The sequence below is a fragment of the Tarenaya hassleriana genome, unplaced genomic scaffold, assembly GCF_000463585.1.
Source record: "Tarenaya hassleriana unplaced genomic scaffold, ASM46358v1 Cleome9, whole genome shotgun sequence".
NCBI lineage: Eukaryota > Viridiplantae > Streptophyta > Magnoliopsida > Brassicales > Cleomaceae > Tarenaya > Tarenaya hassleriana.
Genome location: NW_010971389.1, coordinates 4,357,104 through 4,372,609, shown reverse-complemented (window position 1 = coordinate 4,372,609; position 15,506 = coordinate 4,357,104). Strand labels below are relative to the sequence as shown.

The window sequence follows — 15,506 nt, the reverse complement described above, 5'->3', positions numbered from 1 at the left end:
GGAACGATTTAGAATTGTTATAAATTCCGAAAGATCTAATGCAAAACCGAAATATAAGTGGAAACTAATAATCCATGCAATCCACTCCAAACAAACTTGGGACAGTTGATGTTGTTGTTGATGTTGATATGACATGTTAAAGTATATAATGAGTTGTGTCAAACATGTACTATAAAAAAATCTATCTTATTGTTTTTCCAATATTACAAACTATTTTATAAAAAATTGTTTTGATCTTGATCTTGTTCATTTTTAATTTTACCGTGTGGGCTGCTTATCTCTCTAAAGATAATAACGAATATTTTAATTTTATTACGTTTTATTGTTAAAAATCAAAATACATATGGATAACCCTATAATCATCAAAAGGAGTGTTTAACGCTTATAAAATTTTCATGGCTATGTACAAAATATATTTTTCTAACCTTTGCGAAGACACAAAAATATATAACAATTGGCTATAAAAAAAGGTATATTTCTTGTCATCCATCACGATAAATATAAAAATTATTCTGATGGCCATGAAAACCTATTCAACCTTAAAATTCAATACACCAATCGCTCTTATTATTTCTACACATTTATGTATATGCCTGAATATTTTAAATATTTTGGATCATAAATATCTGGATTTACCATTACTATATATGATTTGGATCATGGATTAGATAAAATCATCATTAAATATGTGTAAGATTATTCTTTGGGAAATTCTTACTGTAAAAAGTTCTAAAATTTAAAATTGGAAAAAATATAAAAGAAGTTGTCATTTAAGAAAAATAAATTCCTATTAAAATTTATTTTTTCTAAACATTTCTATCTACAATATAAAAGTTTAAAAAAATAGAGATTTTGTAATGATTAGAATTAAATACAAAAATTAAGTTACTAAACACAGAGGATTTGTTGACCAAAATACAGAGAACGTATTCAGTTACATGTTCTCTTTTTGACCTTTTTCGAGATCCGACGAAAACAGAAATAAAATTGGTATTACTATTGCAAAATAATGGATGAATTGAATCTGACGAACCAGACAACGCAAATCTCTTCCGTTCTTCTGCGGTCTCTATATACTCGCTCTCCTCGCTTCTTCTCTCCCACGGTAACGATTCCCAGACTCTCTCTCTTCTGTCGGGTTTCAGTTACCTGGAACTTTTTTCTCTGGGGTTGAGATAAGTGGGGTTCGTGTTACGAATTCGGACGATATCATAGTCAGAATCGAGGTTTTCTCGTCCTTGTCGGGATGAAACCCGGAATGGGGATTCTGTGTCAGTTGTGTCTTTGATATTTTGATGTTCTGTTCTGCAACTGCGTAATATATTCCTGCAGAACCTAGTTTGGTTGTTGGTAGCGATGCTGTTTGCTTCGTTTATGAATCTTCTGAATCAGACCGATGGTTTCGTGTCTGGGTTTCTCGTCTTCGGTTGCTTCTCGCAGGTTTTCAGTCTCTTCTTCCTTTGTCTCCTGTTTGTTCTGGGGTTCAAGTTTTTGCACTTCAAGGCTACTTCGACTGCGAGTGATGGTAGAGAGAAAATTGCTCGGTTTTCCAGGAAAAACGAGACTCCCGATGCCTGTGATCGGAAAAATCCGGATTGCAATGATGGGTTCGTCAAAAAACCTCGTATTGTTCGTGAATTTGATAGGAAAAGCATGATTTCCCGGAGGAAAATTGACGCTGCGGACTGGTTGGGTAAGAAGGAACAGAATCTCTCAAATCGGTTGTGTTCGGAGTGTGCGTTACATGATGGGTTTGGTCGGAAGAGGAACGCGACCGGGGAAGCAAGAAACGGAGGCATCGCAACGTTACCGGATACAGAGATCGCTGAAAATGGCGATGCTGAAGGAGGAAAAGAGAACGAAGAAGGGGTTCCAAGTGATGAAGACCAGATATTCGACGTTATTACCCTGAGAAAAATGGTGAAGAGAGAGAGGAAACGAGGGGAATCTCTCGACGCAGAGCTGGAGAAGGAGAGAGTGGCGGCATCTTCGGCCGCAGAAGAATCCATGGCCATGCTTCTCAGACTGCAGAGCGAGAAGAGCATGGTGGAGATGGAGGCGGAACAGTACAAGAGAATTGCCAAGCAGAAGCAAGATTACGATCAGGAAATGGTCCGAGAATTGAAATGGCTGGTGATGGAACACGAGGAAGAGAGGGGCGTGCTCGAAGACAAACTGAGATTGTGCGTAGAAAAGCTGAAAACGTATTCGGATGGAGACGGCGAAACCGACATGGACGGGTTCTTGGAAAGCCTCGTGGGTCAGAGGAGCGACATGGGTTCGCCGGAAATGGATTCCAAGGAACTGTGTGATGTTAACATTGTTGAGTGTTCAGAGAAACAGGAATTCAGTTTCAGTATAAGAAAGCTAGAACTGTAATGGAGTTCTTAGCTGCTGTTGTTGGTTGGGCCCATGGATATGTAATTAGATTTCGTCAATGGATGAAACTTTCAATGCTACATTCACCTGAAAAAGGTGTCTGAAAATTTCTGAGCTTTTTGTTCATATAGTTTGGTTTGAGTACATGAAATGAAAAGTGGACAAGGCTGGTTCATAACTTTGGATAGTTAAACCGAAATGGGACGCTAAACGTATTTTCTGTCTCGAGTTCAAACTTCAAATTCAAATTTGGGTAAAGAATATATAATCCAAAACATATGGTTGATTTTCGACTTAAAATTAATCTATACCTTAATCCATAAGTATATCCGATTATCTAAAAAAAAACATCTTAATATATGTTTGCAACAACTCGTAAGATGACAGGAGCTGCCATTCATATATTTTTTAACCTAGTTTATTAATTTTTATAAGATTTTATTTCCAATAAAGATAAGGTAATTTATGATGGATCAACGATAAGAGGTCCAAGAAAGAAATCAACCAAATTGTTACAATGAACGAGGAGAAGGGATCCCCGTCAAGATAATATATGTTTATCGGTTTATTTTGCCACCATCATCCCTTAATTGATTTGGTAAGTCACTGTTTGAGAGTGGAGTAAGGACCAAGTTTCCAGATTTATTAAAGAATAAATATGATAAAAATATAGAAATTTTTAAAGTTCCAAAGAAATATATATAAATAATTTCAGAATTTTTAAATATACGGAAGAAATTTTAAAACACTGGACTGCTCAATCTACTGTTCTGATTAATAAAACTTAAAATCAATTAAAATATAATAAAGGAAGAGTTAAAAACACTTTGTATTTTCAAAATAAAAATAATTATTTATTTATCAATAAAAAAACTCAAAATCAAGGAGATTTTTGTTTTCAAAAATATTATTTTTTCCCTGATCATTCATATCGTCAGGATCTCCTCTCTGAAACAGCAAGCCCGAGCACTAACTTCTCCCAAAACCCTAGCTTCTTGCTCTCCAATCTTCTCTCTCGATCATTCCATTTCGGTTTCCATCTTCAGTCCGATCCATCGATGTCTACAGACGACGCATCCTCCGCCGGAACGGCCCCTCCGTCGCCGGCGCAGCCCTCCCCCGCCGCCGGTGCAGGCGGAAGCAACGCGGCGCCGCTAGGTTCCTCCGTGATTCCGATAGTGAATAAACTGCAGGACATATTCGCGCAGTTGGGAAGCCATTCGACGATCGAGCTTCCTCAGGTCGCCGTTGTTGGAAGCCAGAGCAGTGGCAAGTCCAGCGTCCTGGAAGCCCTTGTCGGCCGCGATTTTCTCCCGCGTGGGAACGATATCTGCACGCGACGTCCTCTCGTTCTACAGCTCCTACAGACAAAGGGACGCTCCGATGGTGGATCCGAGGAGGAGTGGGGAGAATTCCTTCACTTGCCCGGCAAACGTTTCTTTGATTTCTCCGAGATTCGAAGGGAGATTCAGGTTTCTTGTTGTTTTGTACTCGAATCTTGATTAGGTTTTGTGATGAATTCATACGCTTTGGTCATATTAGCAGTTGCATTGTGATGCCATTATTTTTGAACGTGTATCGTTTGTAGGCCGAGACAAATAGGTTAGCAGGAGAGAACAAAGGCGTATCAGACAAACAGATCCGTCTGAAGATATTTTCCCCAAATGTGTTGGATATCACTCTGGTGGATCTACCTGGTATTACCAAGGTTCCTGTCGGTGACCAGCCATCTGACATTGAAGCACGTATAAGAACCATGATCATGTCTTACATTAAGCAACCAAGCTGCCTGATACTGGCTGTTACCCCAGCGAATTCTGATTTAGCGAACTCAGATGCCCTGCAAATTGCAGGAATGGCTGACCCTGACGGTAAGTTCTGCTTACAGGTCAAATGGGGAAAAAATAATTTCTGGGTTTCGTGCTATCAGAATTTTATCGTCTTTAATGTTCATGTGTATTTGATGTCTTCAGGTCATAGAACGATTGGTGTAATCACAAAGGTGCACTTTCATTCTTCAAATATTTGTTTGAAAATTATCTTAGTTTGGTGGCGGTGGCAACCTCTCCTCTTTCTCACGGGTTGTGGCATATTTTCTCTATGACATCAGTTGGATATTATGGACAGAGGTACTGATGCACGAAACCACCTACTTGGAAAAGTTATCCCTCTTCGACTTGGATACATTGGAGTTGTAAATCGAAGTCAGGAGGTAAACCCAAGATTGTTCTAATATTTTTGTTTTATTTGTTATTTGCATTAGTAGCTCATTTGTTATGACAAAATGAGCCAAAATGCTTCTGCTTCTGTATTTGTATTTGAAGTCTCTTCCCCAAAAGCAAACTAGTCATGCAGTCGTTATCTCCCCCTTTACTATTGCCTTTCCATGGAATTGCTATCCCAGAATTTCATTGACACGGTAATAATATTTTTGGCTTTTTTGTTGTGGTCTATGAGCTAACTGGTGTAAAAATTTGCTTCGGTTACTTTTTTAAACAGGATATTTTGCTAAACCGTAGCATCAAAGATGCACTCATTGCAGAGGAGAAATTCTTCCGGAGTCGTCCAGTAAGACTGCAGTGTTTTTTCCTTCTTGACAGTGTTACTTTTTTTGTTGTGTTTATATCTGATTATATTCTCTGATAGGCATACAATGGTCTAGCTGAACGTCTGGGTATCCCTCAGTTGGCAAAAAAGTTAAATCAGGTATGGTTTGTTATGAACGTCTGAGTTGAGAATGACATATTATCTGTTATGATGTTCTTATTATTCAGCAAATTATGAATGTGAAGCACGGGGATCCTTTTATTCACAGGGATGCTTTTACAGCTGTCAAAATGTATCTCATTAGGGTGGTGTTTGAGTAGTGCTTATTCTTGACATCACTTAGTCAGTTTACTCCAGCAGGAAGACGATACTTTGCAGGATATTCTAGTGTTCTGCACATCTAAATATGCTTGAAATTGTCCTCGTCTGTTTGTCATGGGATCATATGCCTAGTTCCTATGTTGTTTATCAATAGTAATTTTCTTCAGTAGATGGTAGATGTCATTGGCTTGGTGTCTGGCTTTCACAGTTCTTAATTGAAAAGCTGTCTTACAATATCTAATTATTTTTCTTTCAAATATTTCTAGATTCTAGTCCAACACATCAAGACATTGCTTCCTGATCTGAAGTCTCATATAAGCAATGCATTGGTTGCGACTGCAAAGGAGCATCAGAGCTATGGAGAAATAACAGAATCCAAGGTGTGCTTTTATTATTCGTTAGGAGCTTACTTGAAATTTAACCTCTGCGCGCCCAAAGCTTATCGTTTATACCATTTTGGTACTGCAGACTATTTACTTCTTTTTTTGGGTTCTTGGCACGTAAATTTCTTGGAAAGTACTCGTACATGTTGGCTGAATAAACAAATCTAAAATTTATGGAATTAGCAGATGGATGTGCTAATTTGTAAGATTAACGAAAAATGGCCAGTCAATTTGTACTATATTTTTACATCTTGAACGGAGTTTAGCTAATGTTTAGCTCCTTTTCCATTGTCCAAGATATTAACTAGCCCTTTATTGAATGGGATACGAATGATTTGAAATCATAAAACCATATGATAGCTACATGCCTTCCTTTTTTCTGTTTCTTTTATCTTTGGTAGTCTGTCATTTGTTTATTCTTCGTTGAATGTGTAGCATGAATTGATGATTTTAACTGTGTTAAATTAACCTTCCTGTTACCTTCTTATGTATCTTTGATCTTTGTGCCGTGTGCATCTTTATGCTTTTTGAAACACAGGCTGGTCAGGGAGCTCTTCTTCTCAACTTTCTTTCAAAATATTGTGAAGGTAACTCTGGAGATGATTCACTGACTTGAATAGCATCAGTCATTTGTTTTATGCTTCCTTATGCTGATGATTAATAAATTTTGTAACTGTTTGAAACAGCGTTTTGCGCAATGCTGGAAGGGAAAAGTGAAGAAATGTCCACGACTGAGCTCTCTGGGGGAGCAAGAATTCATTACATCTTCCAATCAATATTTGTTAAAAGTTTGGAGGTCCATTCTGACATTTATTCTTCTGTGATTTTATTTTCAGATTGGTCATAGAGGCTTAGACAATCATAAGCTTCTTTCTTATCCATATGTTCCTTGTGCATGCATTTGGCTACTTCTTGACTAGCTATTCTTTCTGCTGAGCTTATTTGACACCTCTGGTGTTTTGCAATTTTCTGGGGTCATTATATTTTTTTGACAGATGAGAGAATTTTATGCATGGATATACCACATTCTATCTAAGCTTTTGTTTGTTTGCTAATTTTCTAATTCCGAGCATATATTATGCTTTGACTATTGCCAAAGGGAAGTGAGGTGCTTGGTTTGAAGCTTTGAAAATAAGTTCTTTCTATTGTCCACTTGTTATCAAATCTTGACAAGCTCGTGTATGTTCATCTTGGTTCAATTGCTTGTATTATACAATTTCTGAATAATTACAATGCTTTCTTAGCGGTGCTTTCCTTACCATTGAAAGGAATCCATCAGTAAGGTGTAATGGATCAGTAACTTGTTTGCTTGGCAGTGATTGTTTACCTTGTTTCTGCTGTCGATGTTGTCAGGGCTTCTTTTGGTGGATTTTTATGTTTGTTAACCGACTTACTTTTGCCTCTTCAGGAAGTTGATCCATGTGAAGATTTGACAGATGATGATATTCGGACTGCAATCCAGAATGCTACTGGCCCTAGATCTGCGTTATTCATCCCGGATGTAGGTTTTATGACACCTTCATTTGGCATGTGGGAACGTTTCTGTTCATCAGGACTTTATTGTATATGCAAATGCTCAAATTTTATACTTCCAAGACTTTTCTGATTGGTGTATCTCAATCTTATTATCATCCACATAGGTCCCATTTGAAGTTCTCATCCGGAGGCAAATATCGCGTCTGTTAGATCCCAGCCTTCAGTGTGCCAGATTCATTTTTGATGAGCTAGTAAAGGTAGGAAGATTCCTTTTATTGTTCTAGAGTATGATTGCTGTTTATCTCATTTTTGTTGTGAAATTGAAATTTGAGTTTCTCAGATTAGCCATCGTTGCATGGCGAATGAGCTACAACGCTTTCCAGTCCTGAGAAAGCGCATGGATGAAGTTATTGGGAATTTTCTTCGAGAAGGCCTTGAACCCTCAGAAACAATGATTGGTCATATTATTGAAATGGAGGTATGTGGTAGAGATCCATATAGCCATGGACGTCATTTTTTAAAACAAATGATGCGTGTTACATATGTATTTTGGAATAACTAGATTATTTATAAAAAATATGTGAATTGTTAAGATACTATATTTCAAATATGGTCACAAACTTTTCCTTTTGAGCAAGGGTTGTTCAAGTGACCCATATGGGCATTGATTTTTCGTGTTGGTTGGTTGACTGACCTTTAAATTTGAACCAACTGGTTAATAATGCTGCTCGTTATGCTTCAAACGTGGTCGTAATTCCTTTTGAATCCCTACAGGAAAGCTTAACCTAGTAACATTTACAGATGGATTATATAAATACTTCCCACCCAAATTTTATTGGTGGAACCAAGGCTGTGGAGGTTGCAATGCAGCAAGTCAAGTCTTCTAGGGTTCCACATCCTGTGGCACGGACAAAGGTATGGAATTCTGTCAGAAAATGATTATTATGATTATGTGTTTATTTATCTGCTTATTCTGTATCATCCAATATGATTCTTTTGGTGTAGCAGGATACTGTGGAGACCGATAAAACAGTTTCTTCTGGGAGTCAGATGAAATCTCGTTCTTTTCTTGGCCGGCAACCTAATGGAATCATTCCTGACCAGGCACGATATTGTTTATTTTCTGCACCTGACTTGGACACTTGTTACATTTCCATAATTGGCTTCTGCCCCTCAAATATTATATTTACATCTTGGCTCTTGGGCCACATTCTGTCGCTGATAACCTAAGAAGCAAATTATAAAATTTTGGATTGTTCTGTTAGAGACTTCTTATTTATCTGAACTCATGATTCTGCTACATATGTTGCTCAGGGTATTGTATCCGCAGCAGAGACTGATAAAGCTGCATCAGCTGGTAACGTTTCCATCAGTCACTTTCAATCTTCCATACCATGTGAAGATAAATAAACATATCTTTCTCACTTCTCAGATGACTTATTGATAAAGTCTCTGGTTGTCACTGAAACTACATGCATGCACACATAGCTTGTCTCTATGCATTTAAGAACTTGAGATTTTAGGTAGAGTCTGATTGTGGTTTCTTGGGCAATTGATTGTTCGCCATGGTTACAGCAAACACAAGCAGTTCAAGTTGGGGCATCTCATCAATATTTCGAGGGGGTGATGGCCGGGCAGCTGCTAAAGAGAACTTCTCAAGCAAACCATTCAGTGAAGCTGTTCAGGAAGTGGATCAGAACTTATCAATGATCTTTCTAAAGGAGGTAAAATCTTGTGCCCTGGGATTATTCGTATTGATAATGCAATAATTTTACCCATTCCTCTTATACTCTTTGCTTTTTGTAGCCCCCAACTGTTTTGAGGCCACCTGAAACCCATTCAGAACAAGAAGCAATTGAGATTGCCATAACAAAGCTATTATTGAGATCATACTATGATATTGTAAGGAAAAATATTGAAGACTTCATACCAAAAGCAATTATGCATTTCCTGGTAAGTTTGTCGCTAGCCCCTCACTCTTCTCAGGGTGTTTTCACTGTCTGAAATAGTACAATTTGATAGTAGCTCTCGGAGGTTGAAAATATTTTGCTTTCTCTCTGTCTCAGTGTAGTCTTCTGTGTTGATTTAGGTTTTTATGTTGTGTTTTCTTGTTCCTTGAAATTTTCAAGTACTTGTATGTTTTAATGGTCAAACACCACCATGGCACTTTTAAGTAAACGCCGCCATTGTGTTTTTAAGTAAATGTATGTCTATCTTCTCGTACAAATACCCCGATGCATTATTTTTTACCTAAATGATGACTAAATCTCAAAGATACTGATGCAACCTCCATGTGATTGAATATATTCAGGTAAATCATACAAAACGTGAGCTACACAATGTCTTCATCAAGAAGCTTTACAGGTTTGCAATGGAAATTGTTGGCCTTTTAAAAAAAATTTAAAAAGAGCTCGTTTATCTACAGTTTTATATGGATCATCTCCTAATTATCCGTTTACTGAATGTTTCAATCTGGAACAGGGAGAATTTGTTCGAAGAAATGCTGCAAGAACCAGATGAGGTAGCAATGAAGAGGAAGCGTACACGAGACACACTTCGTATTCTTCAGCAAGCTTATAGGGTAGGTTCCAAGCTCATTGATTCTCAAGCATCACTCTCTGCATTGCATAGCTTCATATCACATCTTCCAACATTTGCCCTCGTAGATATTATACCATTTTCTTATCCGTGGACATGTTGCTCTAAATGTTCCACATTTGATCAAATATAGTTGACCACGGTTTTGTTTGTGGTTAAACAGACACTAGATGAGCTGCCTTTGGAAGCAGAATCAGTAGAGAGGGGATACAATCTTGGCCCCGATGCAACAGGACTGCCAAAAGTTCACGGTTTACCGACGTCCTCTATGTATTCCACGAGCAGCGGTTCTCTAGACTCGTACTCATCTCCCAAAACCGTGAGATCCAGGAAATCAGGAGAGCAACACCAGAATTTATACGGAAGCATGGATTCAAACGGGCATGGACGCCTTCAAATGCCAGGTCTTTATCCTTCTCACGATCTGTAAAATCCATTTCAATCCCCGTGACCATAATAAAAAACGCATTCCATTCATTTGATGGCTTTCTTCTAAATTTTCCGCCGGGAAAAGCTTTTGATGAGTGGGGAGAAGTCATGTAGCATCTCCTTGGATATTTCTCTAAGCAGAATAGAGAACAAGACAGTGTGGTTTGGTTCCCCTTGGTTTTTTTTCTTCTCAGAAATACTTAAAAAAAGGGTATAGGGTGATGTTATGATTATATTTGTTTTGAATTCAAAAGCTCCGGGAAGAATAATGAAAGGGGGGAGCAAACAACCTTATTGTTCGAAGTTCCTTTTTGTTTCTCTGATCATTTGGTACGGCAGACTACTTAGCAGAGATATAATCTTTTGTCGGGTTCCCATGCACAAAGTTTGTCTGTCATTTTGGTTGTTCTTTCTTCTGGTTCATAGGGTTATGCTCTGTGATCTTTGGTGTTTTTGGATGATTTAAATTTTTGGTTGTTTTATGCAGATGTTCACAAGGTTTATTGAGCATAGGCGGGGTTTATTTTGCACGATTCAATAGGTAATTTAGAGGCTTGGGAAGTGTCCGTTGTTTTGTTTGGGGTCAAATGGTAATTATAAAAAAATAATGGGCACTTTGTTTGGAGGGGGTATGTAATTATTGGTGATAAAGAACAATATATATACCATAGAAAACTTAACATTGCTTTTACAAGGATGACATTTATTAACAAAAATAGCATAAAATTTACAAATAGTGTTACCTTAAAAATCCAGGTTTCTTGACATTCCTTGCCTAGTCTTGAATCCAAACTAACACGTAATCGGGCTTGCAAAGAACAGATCAGCGATTGCAAAAACAGTGGTTACCAACTGAATCAGATGATCTCCAAATGGTAAACAAGCTTTCACATAAGTTCACCTACGAAGTCTTTGCCTTTAAAACTCTCTAAGCGATCAATGAAAAAAGTGCACAAACGAATCCGCTTCCTCTGAGATGACAAGCAAATAGTTTTCAGGACGATGAATACCGTAAAAAAAAACCCCTACTTATCAGTTAGAAGAGACACTTACATTGAACAGTGCGGAGAAAACCTCGAAGCTCAAAGTTTATGTACATCGAGAAAAAAACTTAGGCTTGAAGCCTCAGCCGGTTGAAGAACACCACGAAGTGATATTCAGGCGCCCAATAGACAAATCCAACGACGGGTCCTCCTTTCACATACTGCATCGGATCATAAATATCGCAAGAAAACGTTACGCAAGTGGAACTTTAACCCGCAATTAAGACCTTGATAGGATGTTTTAGAGAAATGAGGAACCTTTCCATCAAGGATTACAAGTTCGCCATCTACCCATCTCGGATTCCGGAATCCAGGGTCCGCAAGCCTGCCCTGCCCCTTATACCGCGCAATCTGATTTGTTAAAATAAAACCACAAGAAATTACACAAATTATAGAGGAAAAAATTATAAACATAACAAAAAGATTTAGTCACTTGGGCAGTGTTTTAACAGTACAATAAGAAATGCATACCACTCCGAATTCCTCGGGGATAAGCCCTCTGTGTGGAAGCTCATAACGTCTACCAATCTTGGCGCGGAATGCTACCTGTACATTTGAAGCTAACATATTGACAAGGGGAACACCCGATATTGCAGTTCAGTATCTTTGCAAAGGAAATCTATAGTTTGTGCCAATCAAGTTTTACACTATACGAGGGGACAGCAAAGATGCATCCCTTTCTGCAAAACTCATATTTATGTCCTACCTTTCATATTAGTATATGATAACTCAATCCATAAGAATGGGAAATGAATCTTACCTTTCCGGCAGGCACATAAGGATCTCCAGTTAATTTCACAGCTTCAACATATTCATAAAATTCAATCTCCGTCGACTTCTTAGACTCCTTGTCATCTTTCCACTGGCCAAATTTGCGTTTCAAATGAATTACTTCTGAGGTATACAGCCCATGTGCGCCCATATAGAGTCCTGGACAGAAATAAAATGATTCTGATTATCCTTTTCATAAAAGGGAGATAGGGTGAATATTGAAACATCTGAATAAAGCCATACTTAAAAAATTTGTTATAGATTTAAAAACCATTGAACACAATGATAAACCTTACTCATTTCATTATCTTATGAGAGATATAGTAAAAAAAACCCTCACCATCTAAAGGATCAGGTGATGGCATCACATCAATGCGACGGAATCTCGTCAATCCAGACAGCTGCTTACGCTTTTGGGCCTGACTGAGAGTAAGGCTTAACAATTCACCGACATCTTTAAGCATCTGCGACATATACTTCAAGTTTAAAGGTAGTATTATCCAATTTGTAATTGAGTAAATACTCGTGAGAGAACATTACACAAACCTTTAAAGAAATCCTCTTCTCTCTTTCGATCGATTTAGCAAGGTCGAACATAAGATTATCAATCCTGCGTCTGCTTTGGAGTTTGGCTTTCCCATCAACTGAGGCATTTTCCACACTCTTAGGATCTTGTAGCTTTACATCTTTCTCTAGACGAAACTGTCGACAAGAGCGTCCAATGGCTTCAAGATTGGCTGGAAGTCGAAGTGACTCCTTATTAAGAGGTTGACTTCCAGAAAGCCTATCCACAATATCACCTATAACAACTTTAACTGCAAATTCTCTTCCCTCATTGTCATCTACAATTCCATCCATCACAGATTCCAATTCAATATCATCGTTTTCCTCCTCAATTTCAGCCTTAGTTTCGTCTTCAATTTCTAGGTCATCTTCGATATCTTTCCCTTCATCTTCATCATCATCTTCGTCATCTTCATCTTCGTCATCATCTTCTTCATCAACTATCTGGTCAATGACTTTTGAGATGAAATCCTTGTCTGCCTTCCCAGGTACAGTTACTTTTACAACCTTGACTTTTACACCAGGAATCATATCGCGCAAGAAGCTCTGGAAACCAGAAGACTCCTCAAGAATATCGGAGTCATCATCTGTGTTGTCACTCTCTTCGTCCTCAGAGCTTTCAATTGAAAGATCACTATTTTCTTCCTTCCTAACTGGTGGATTTAAAAGCCTTGCAGAACCCAAAGTTCGGGAAGGCATAACCGACGTATCTGGGGAAACTTCCTTCCACTTTAAGTACACAGCCTGTTAAAGCATGATCGCCCAAGAAAACATCGGTGAAACCAATTTCAACACCAATATAGGATCTGTAAATAATTTAATCCTTCGAAAAGGTTAAAATATCTGCCCATAAACCAAACAATGAATCAAAGTCTATAGCTTGTTAAAAACAAAGAAAACGATACTCAAATGAAAGCCCAACTACACAAACATGACAGAATAAACAGAAGGGTTTGGAAAGAAAAAGTACCTGCTTGTTGTAGTTTCCTTTCTTATCGACAGTGAGAAATATTTCAAACAAAGGAGCACCCAAAGCAGATGCAGTAAGCTGCCTGAGAAAGAAGATTTGTTATATGATAAACTCTTTTTAAGAAACAGCTGGGCATAATATGAAGTTCAGTAGAACCTCAACAACTACTATCCAGAAATGTGTTTGTTTACTCAGATCTCATTGCCACAGAGACATGGATTAAAAGAGAACAAGTAATTACCGAGGATTTAAACTTCTTGCAACATATCTTCCATGCTCTGCAGTTATTTGAATAATTAGACCATACGGATCCTTGACATCTTCTGAAATGCCTGACCACCAGCCCACCTACAAACACAGATGATCATGTCATTATCAATATCAACAGGAGCTGAGCTATACCATTTGGATCAAGTGCTTCTGAATTATCAAACTAAGATGGCAATGAACTAAATTAAACAAGTCATTGGTGTGACAGAAAATTTTGAAGTGAAGCCATCAGCTCACCAACCCAGCACCAGCTTTGTCTCGTAGATATGCTGCATCCATGTAACTCTTCCACTATAGCTCTCTATCAAATTGAAAAAATAGACAAAGGAGGAAAATTTTAAACATGGAGGAACACACTTGTAATGAGTTCTTTGCACGTCGAAGTGGAAACCGGAAATTGCATCACATGCACATACGCTCAAACTAGACATCACTTTGCCAACTGTGTCATTTGTAGCTGCTGCAGCGATTGCCACCTTCACCCGGGCAGCATCTTCGTAATCCTCTTGTTCTACAGCCCGCTTTAATTGTGACTGTAAGCAATACAAACCCACTTCAGAAACATTTTCTTCACATTATGTTTGCAATTTCACATTCACACAAGCAATTCTACACAAGAAACCATGACAATCTATTGGAAAGAGTACTAAGCTCTCAAATTTGACTCGAACAACTACCCTTACAAATTTTCCAGAATAGACAAGAAAGACATAGAACAGAATAATCAATACGCAAACAGAGTAACACCCGCATGAACACACATGCAAACATATGCTCATAGATATAAATTTTCGAGTTTATGCACCTTTAAGACGGAGAGAAGACGCTGCTGCTCATCCACTTGTTCGAAATGCTTCTTCCATCGCTCCCAATCCCATTCATCTTCTTCGCCTTCTACTTTCTTGTTCTTCTTCTTGACATTTCCCGTTTCTTGGTCCCCAGAAACGACGTCGCTTCCACCATCCTTATCCCGTGTCCTGTACGGACTCAACACAGAATCGAACCGTTCGATGGCATTCTTGAGGACATCTTGAATAGCAGAGCCCCAATTCCGGTGAAAAGGAGACGCATCTTCACCGGAGGAGGAGGCGGAGGAGTTTCCGCCGGTGGAGCAGCGGCAGAGGGAGGCGGCGGCAGGATCCGGGGGCCGAGGGTGAAAGGATCTTTTCGCGGGAGCGAGCCTGGATGCTGCTGCAGCGGCGAAGGCGAGGTTGGGTGGCGGCGGCGAGGCGGAGAAGGAAGTCATCGCCGGCGAGTTTCTAGAGAGAGAGCATATAGAGAGAGAAAATTATAAGGACGTATTTGAGATTTGGGACCGTGTGTGGACGAAACCGTATGATTCGAGTTTTAGAGAACATCTTTTGTGGTTCTGTTTCTGTTGTCATAAGCCGACGATACGGTGCGTTTTGGTTCTCAGTGTGTGTGGACTTTGTTATGTGGGCCTAAAGCCCAATTACTTAACTAATGCAAAGTATCTCTCCCTCTATAATTTTATAGAATAATTTCATAGGTAAACAAATAACACAATAGATTTTAAAAATATATATATTTTCGACAAATTTCAAAGTCAACGCGAGACTAAATTGTGCTTCGGGAAAGTTATTATTTTTAAATTTTAATGCTTTTTTACACCCCATAAATTTGATATTTTTTTTATCATGGGAAATAGTTTTAACACTAACATTACGCATGCATGCATGTTCGTTGAGCACACAAACCGACTTGAGAAATTTGCAGAAGAGTCTTTGCACCGTT

The 15,506-nt window shown here is 38.5% G+C and overlaps 3 protein-coding genes across 6 annotated transcripts; 2 read left to right on the top strand and 1 right to left on the bottom strand.

Moving 5' to 3' along the window:
• The first annotated feature begins 976 nt into the window (after positions 1-976).
• LOC104804423 lies at positions 977-2,459 on the top strand. Of its 2 annotated transcripts, none has more exons than XM_010528716.1 (2): positions 977-1,105; positions 1,441-2,459. In XM_010528716.1, the coding sequence occupies exons 1-2, from the start codon at positions 1,010-1,012 to the stop codon at positions 2,377-2,379; spliced, it is 1,035 nt and encodes a 344-aa protein (XP_010527018.1). In that variant the 5' UTR covers positions 977-1,009; the 3' UTR covers positions 2,380-2,459. The 2 variants fall into 2 exon arrangements, with proteins under 2 accessions (XP_010527018.1, XP_010527019.1); XM_010528717.2 differs by having other exon boundaries at positions 987-1,440; positions 1,554-2,459.
• Positions 2,460-3,297: 838 nt separating this feature from the next.
• Positions 3,298-11,065, top strand: LOC104804420 (dynamin-related protein 3A-like). 3 transcript variants are annotated; one of them, XM_010528714.1, is made up of 21 exons: positions 3,298-3,851; positions 3,968-4,250; positions 4,353-4,381; positions 4,490-4,591; positions 4,879-4,947; positions 5,026-5,085; positions 5,514-5,627; positions 6,169-6,217; positions 6,317-6,426; positions 7,039-7,131; positions 7,271-7,363; positions 7,447-7,584; positions 7,908-8,021; positions 8,112-8,210; positions 8,421-8,463; positions 8,682-8,830; positions 8,913-9,059; positions 9,418-9,470; positions 9,588-9,687; positions 9,868-10,108; positions 10,621-11,065. In XM_010528714.1, the coding sequence occupies exons 1-21, from the start codon at positions 3,438-3,440 to the stop codon at positions 10,638-10,640; spliced, it is 2,520 nt and encodes an 839-aa protein (XP_010527016.1). In that variant the 5' UTR covers positions 3,298-3,437; the 3' UTR covers positions 10,641-11,065. The 3 variants fall into 3 exon arrangements, with proteins under 3 accessions (XP_010527016.1, XP_010527014.1, XP_010527015.1); XM_010528712.1 differs by lacking the exon at positions 10,621-11,065 and having other exon boundaries at positions 9,868-10,476; XM_010528713.1 differs by lacking the exon at positions 10,621-11,065 and having other exon boundaries at positions 3,299-3,851; positions 8,115-8,210; positions 9,868-10,476.
• Positions 10,816-15,093, bottom strand: LOC104804422 (protein EXECUTER 1, chloroplastic-like). The gene is given in 13 exon segments (XM_010528715.2): positions 10,816-11,104; positions 11,187-11,337; positions 11,435-11,527; positions 11,648-11,722; positions 11,937-12,106; positions 12,288-12,411; positions 12,494-13,255; positions 13,482-13,563; positions 13,723-13,829; positions 13,989-14,034; positions 14,036-14,052; positions 14,168-14,284; positions 14,557-15,093. Coding segments are annotated over 12 exon segments (2,127 nt in total). The 5' UTR covers positions 14,998-15,093; the 3' UTR covers positions 10,816-11,104; positions 11,187-11,244.
• Positions 15,094-15,506: the final 413 nt, after the last annotated feature.

What these genes read in the sequence shown, in the direction of transcription:
- LOC104804423 (XM_010528716.1), top strand. Translation starts at nt 1,010, where the DNA reads ATGGATGAATTGAATCTGACGAACCAGACAACGCAAATCTCTTCCGTT. An exon ending in CTCGCTTCTTCTCTCCCACG is followed by an intron (nt 1,106 to 1,440) that starts GTAACGATTCCC and finishes TGCTTCTCGCAG; the next exon opens with GTTTTCAGTCTCTTCTTCCT.
- LOC104804420 (XM_010528712.1), top strand. Translation starts at nt 3,438, where the DNA reads ATGTCTACAGACGACGCATCCTCCGCCGGAACGGCCCCTCCGTCGCCG. An exon ending in AATTCTTCCGGAGTCGTCCA is followed by an intron (nt 4,948 to 5,025) that starts GTAAGACTGCAG and finishes ATTCTCTGATAG; the next exon opens with GCATACAATGGTCTAGCTGA. An exon ending in ATGGAATCATTCCTGACCAG is followed by an intron (nt 8,211 to 8,420) that starts GCACGATATTGT and finishes TATGTTGCTCAG; the next exon opens with GGTATTGTATCCGCAGCAGA.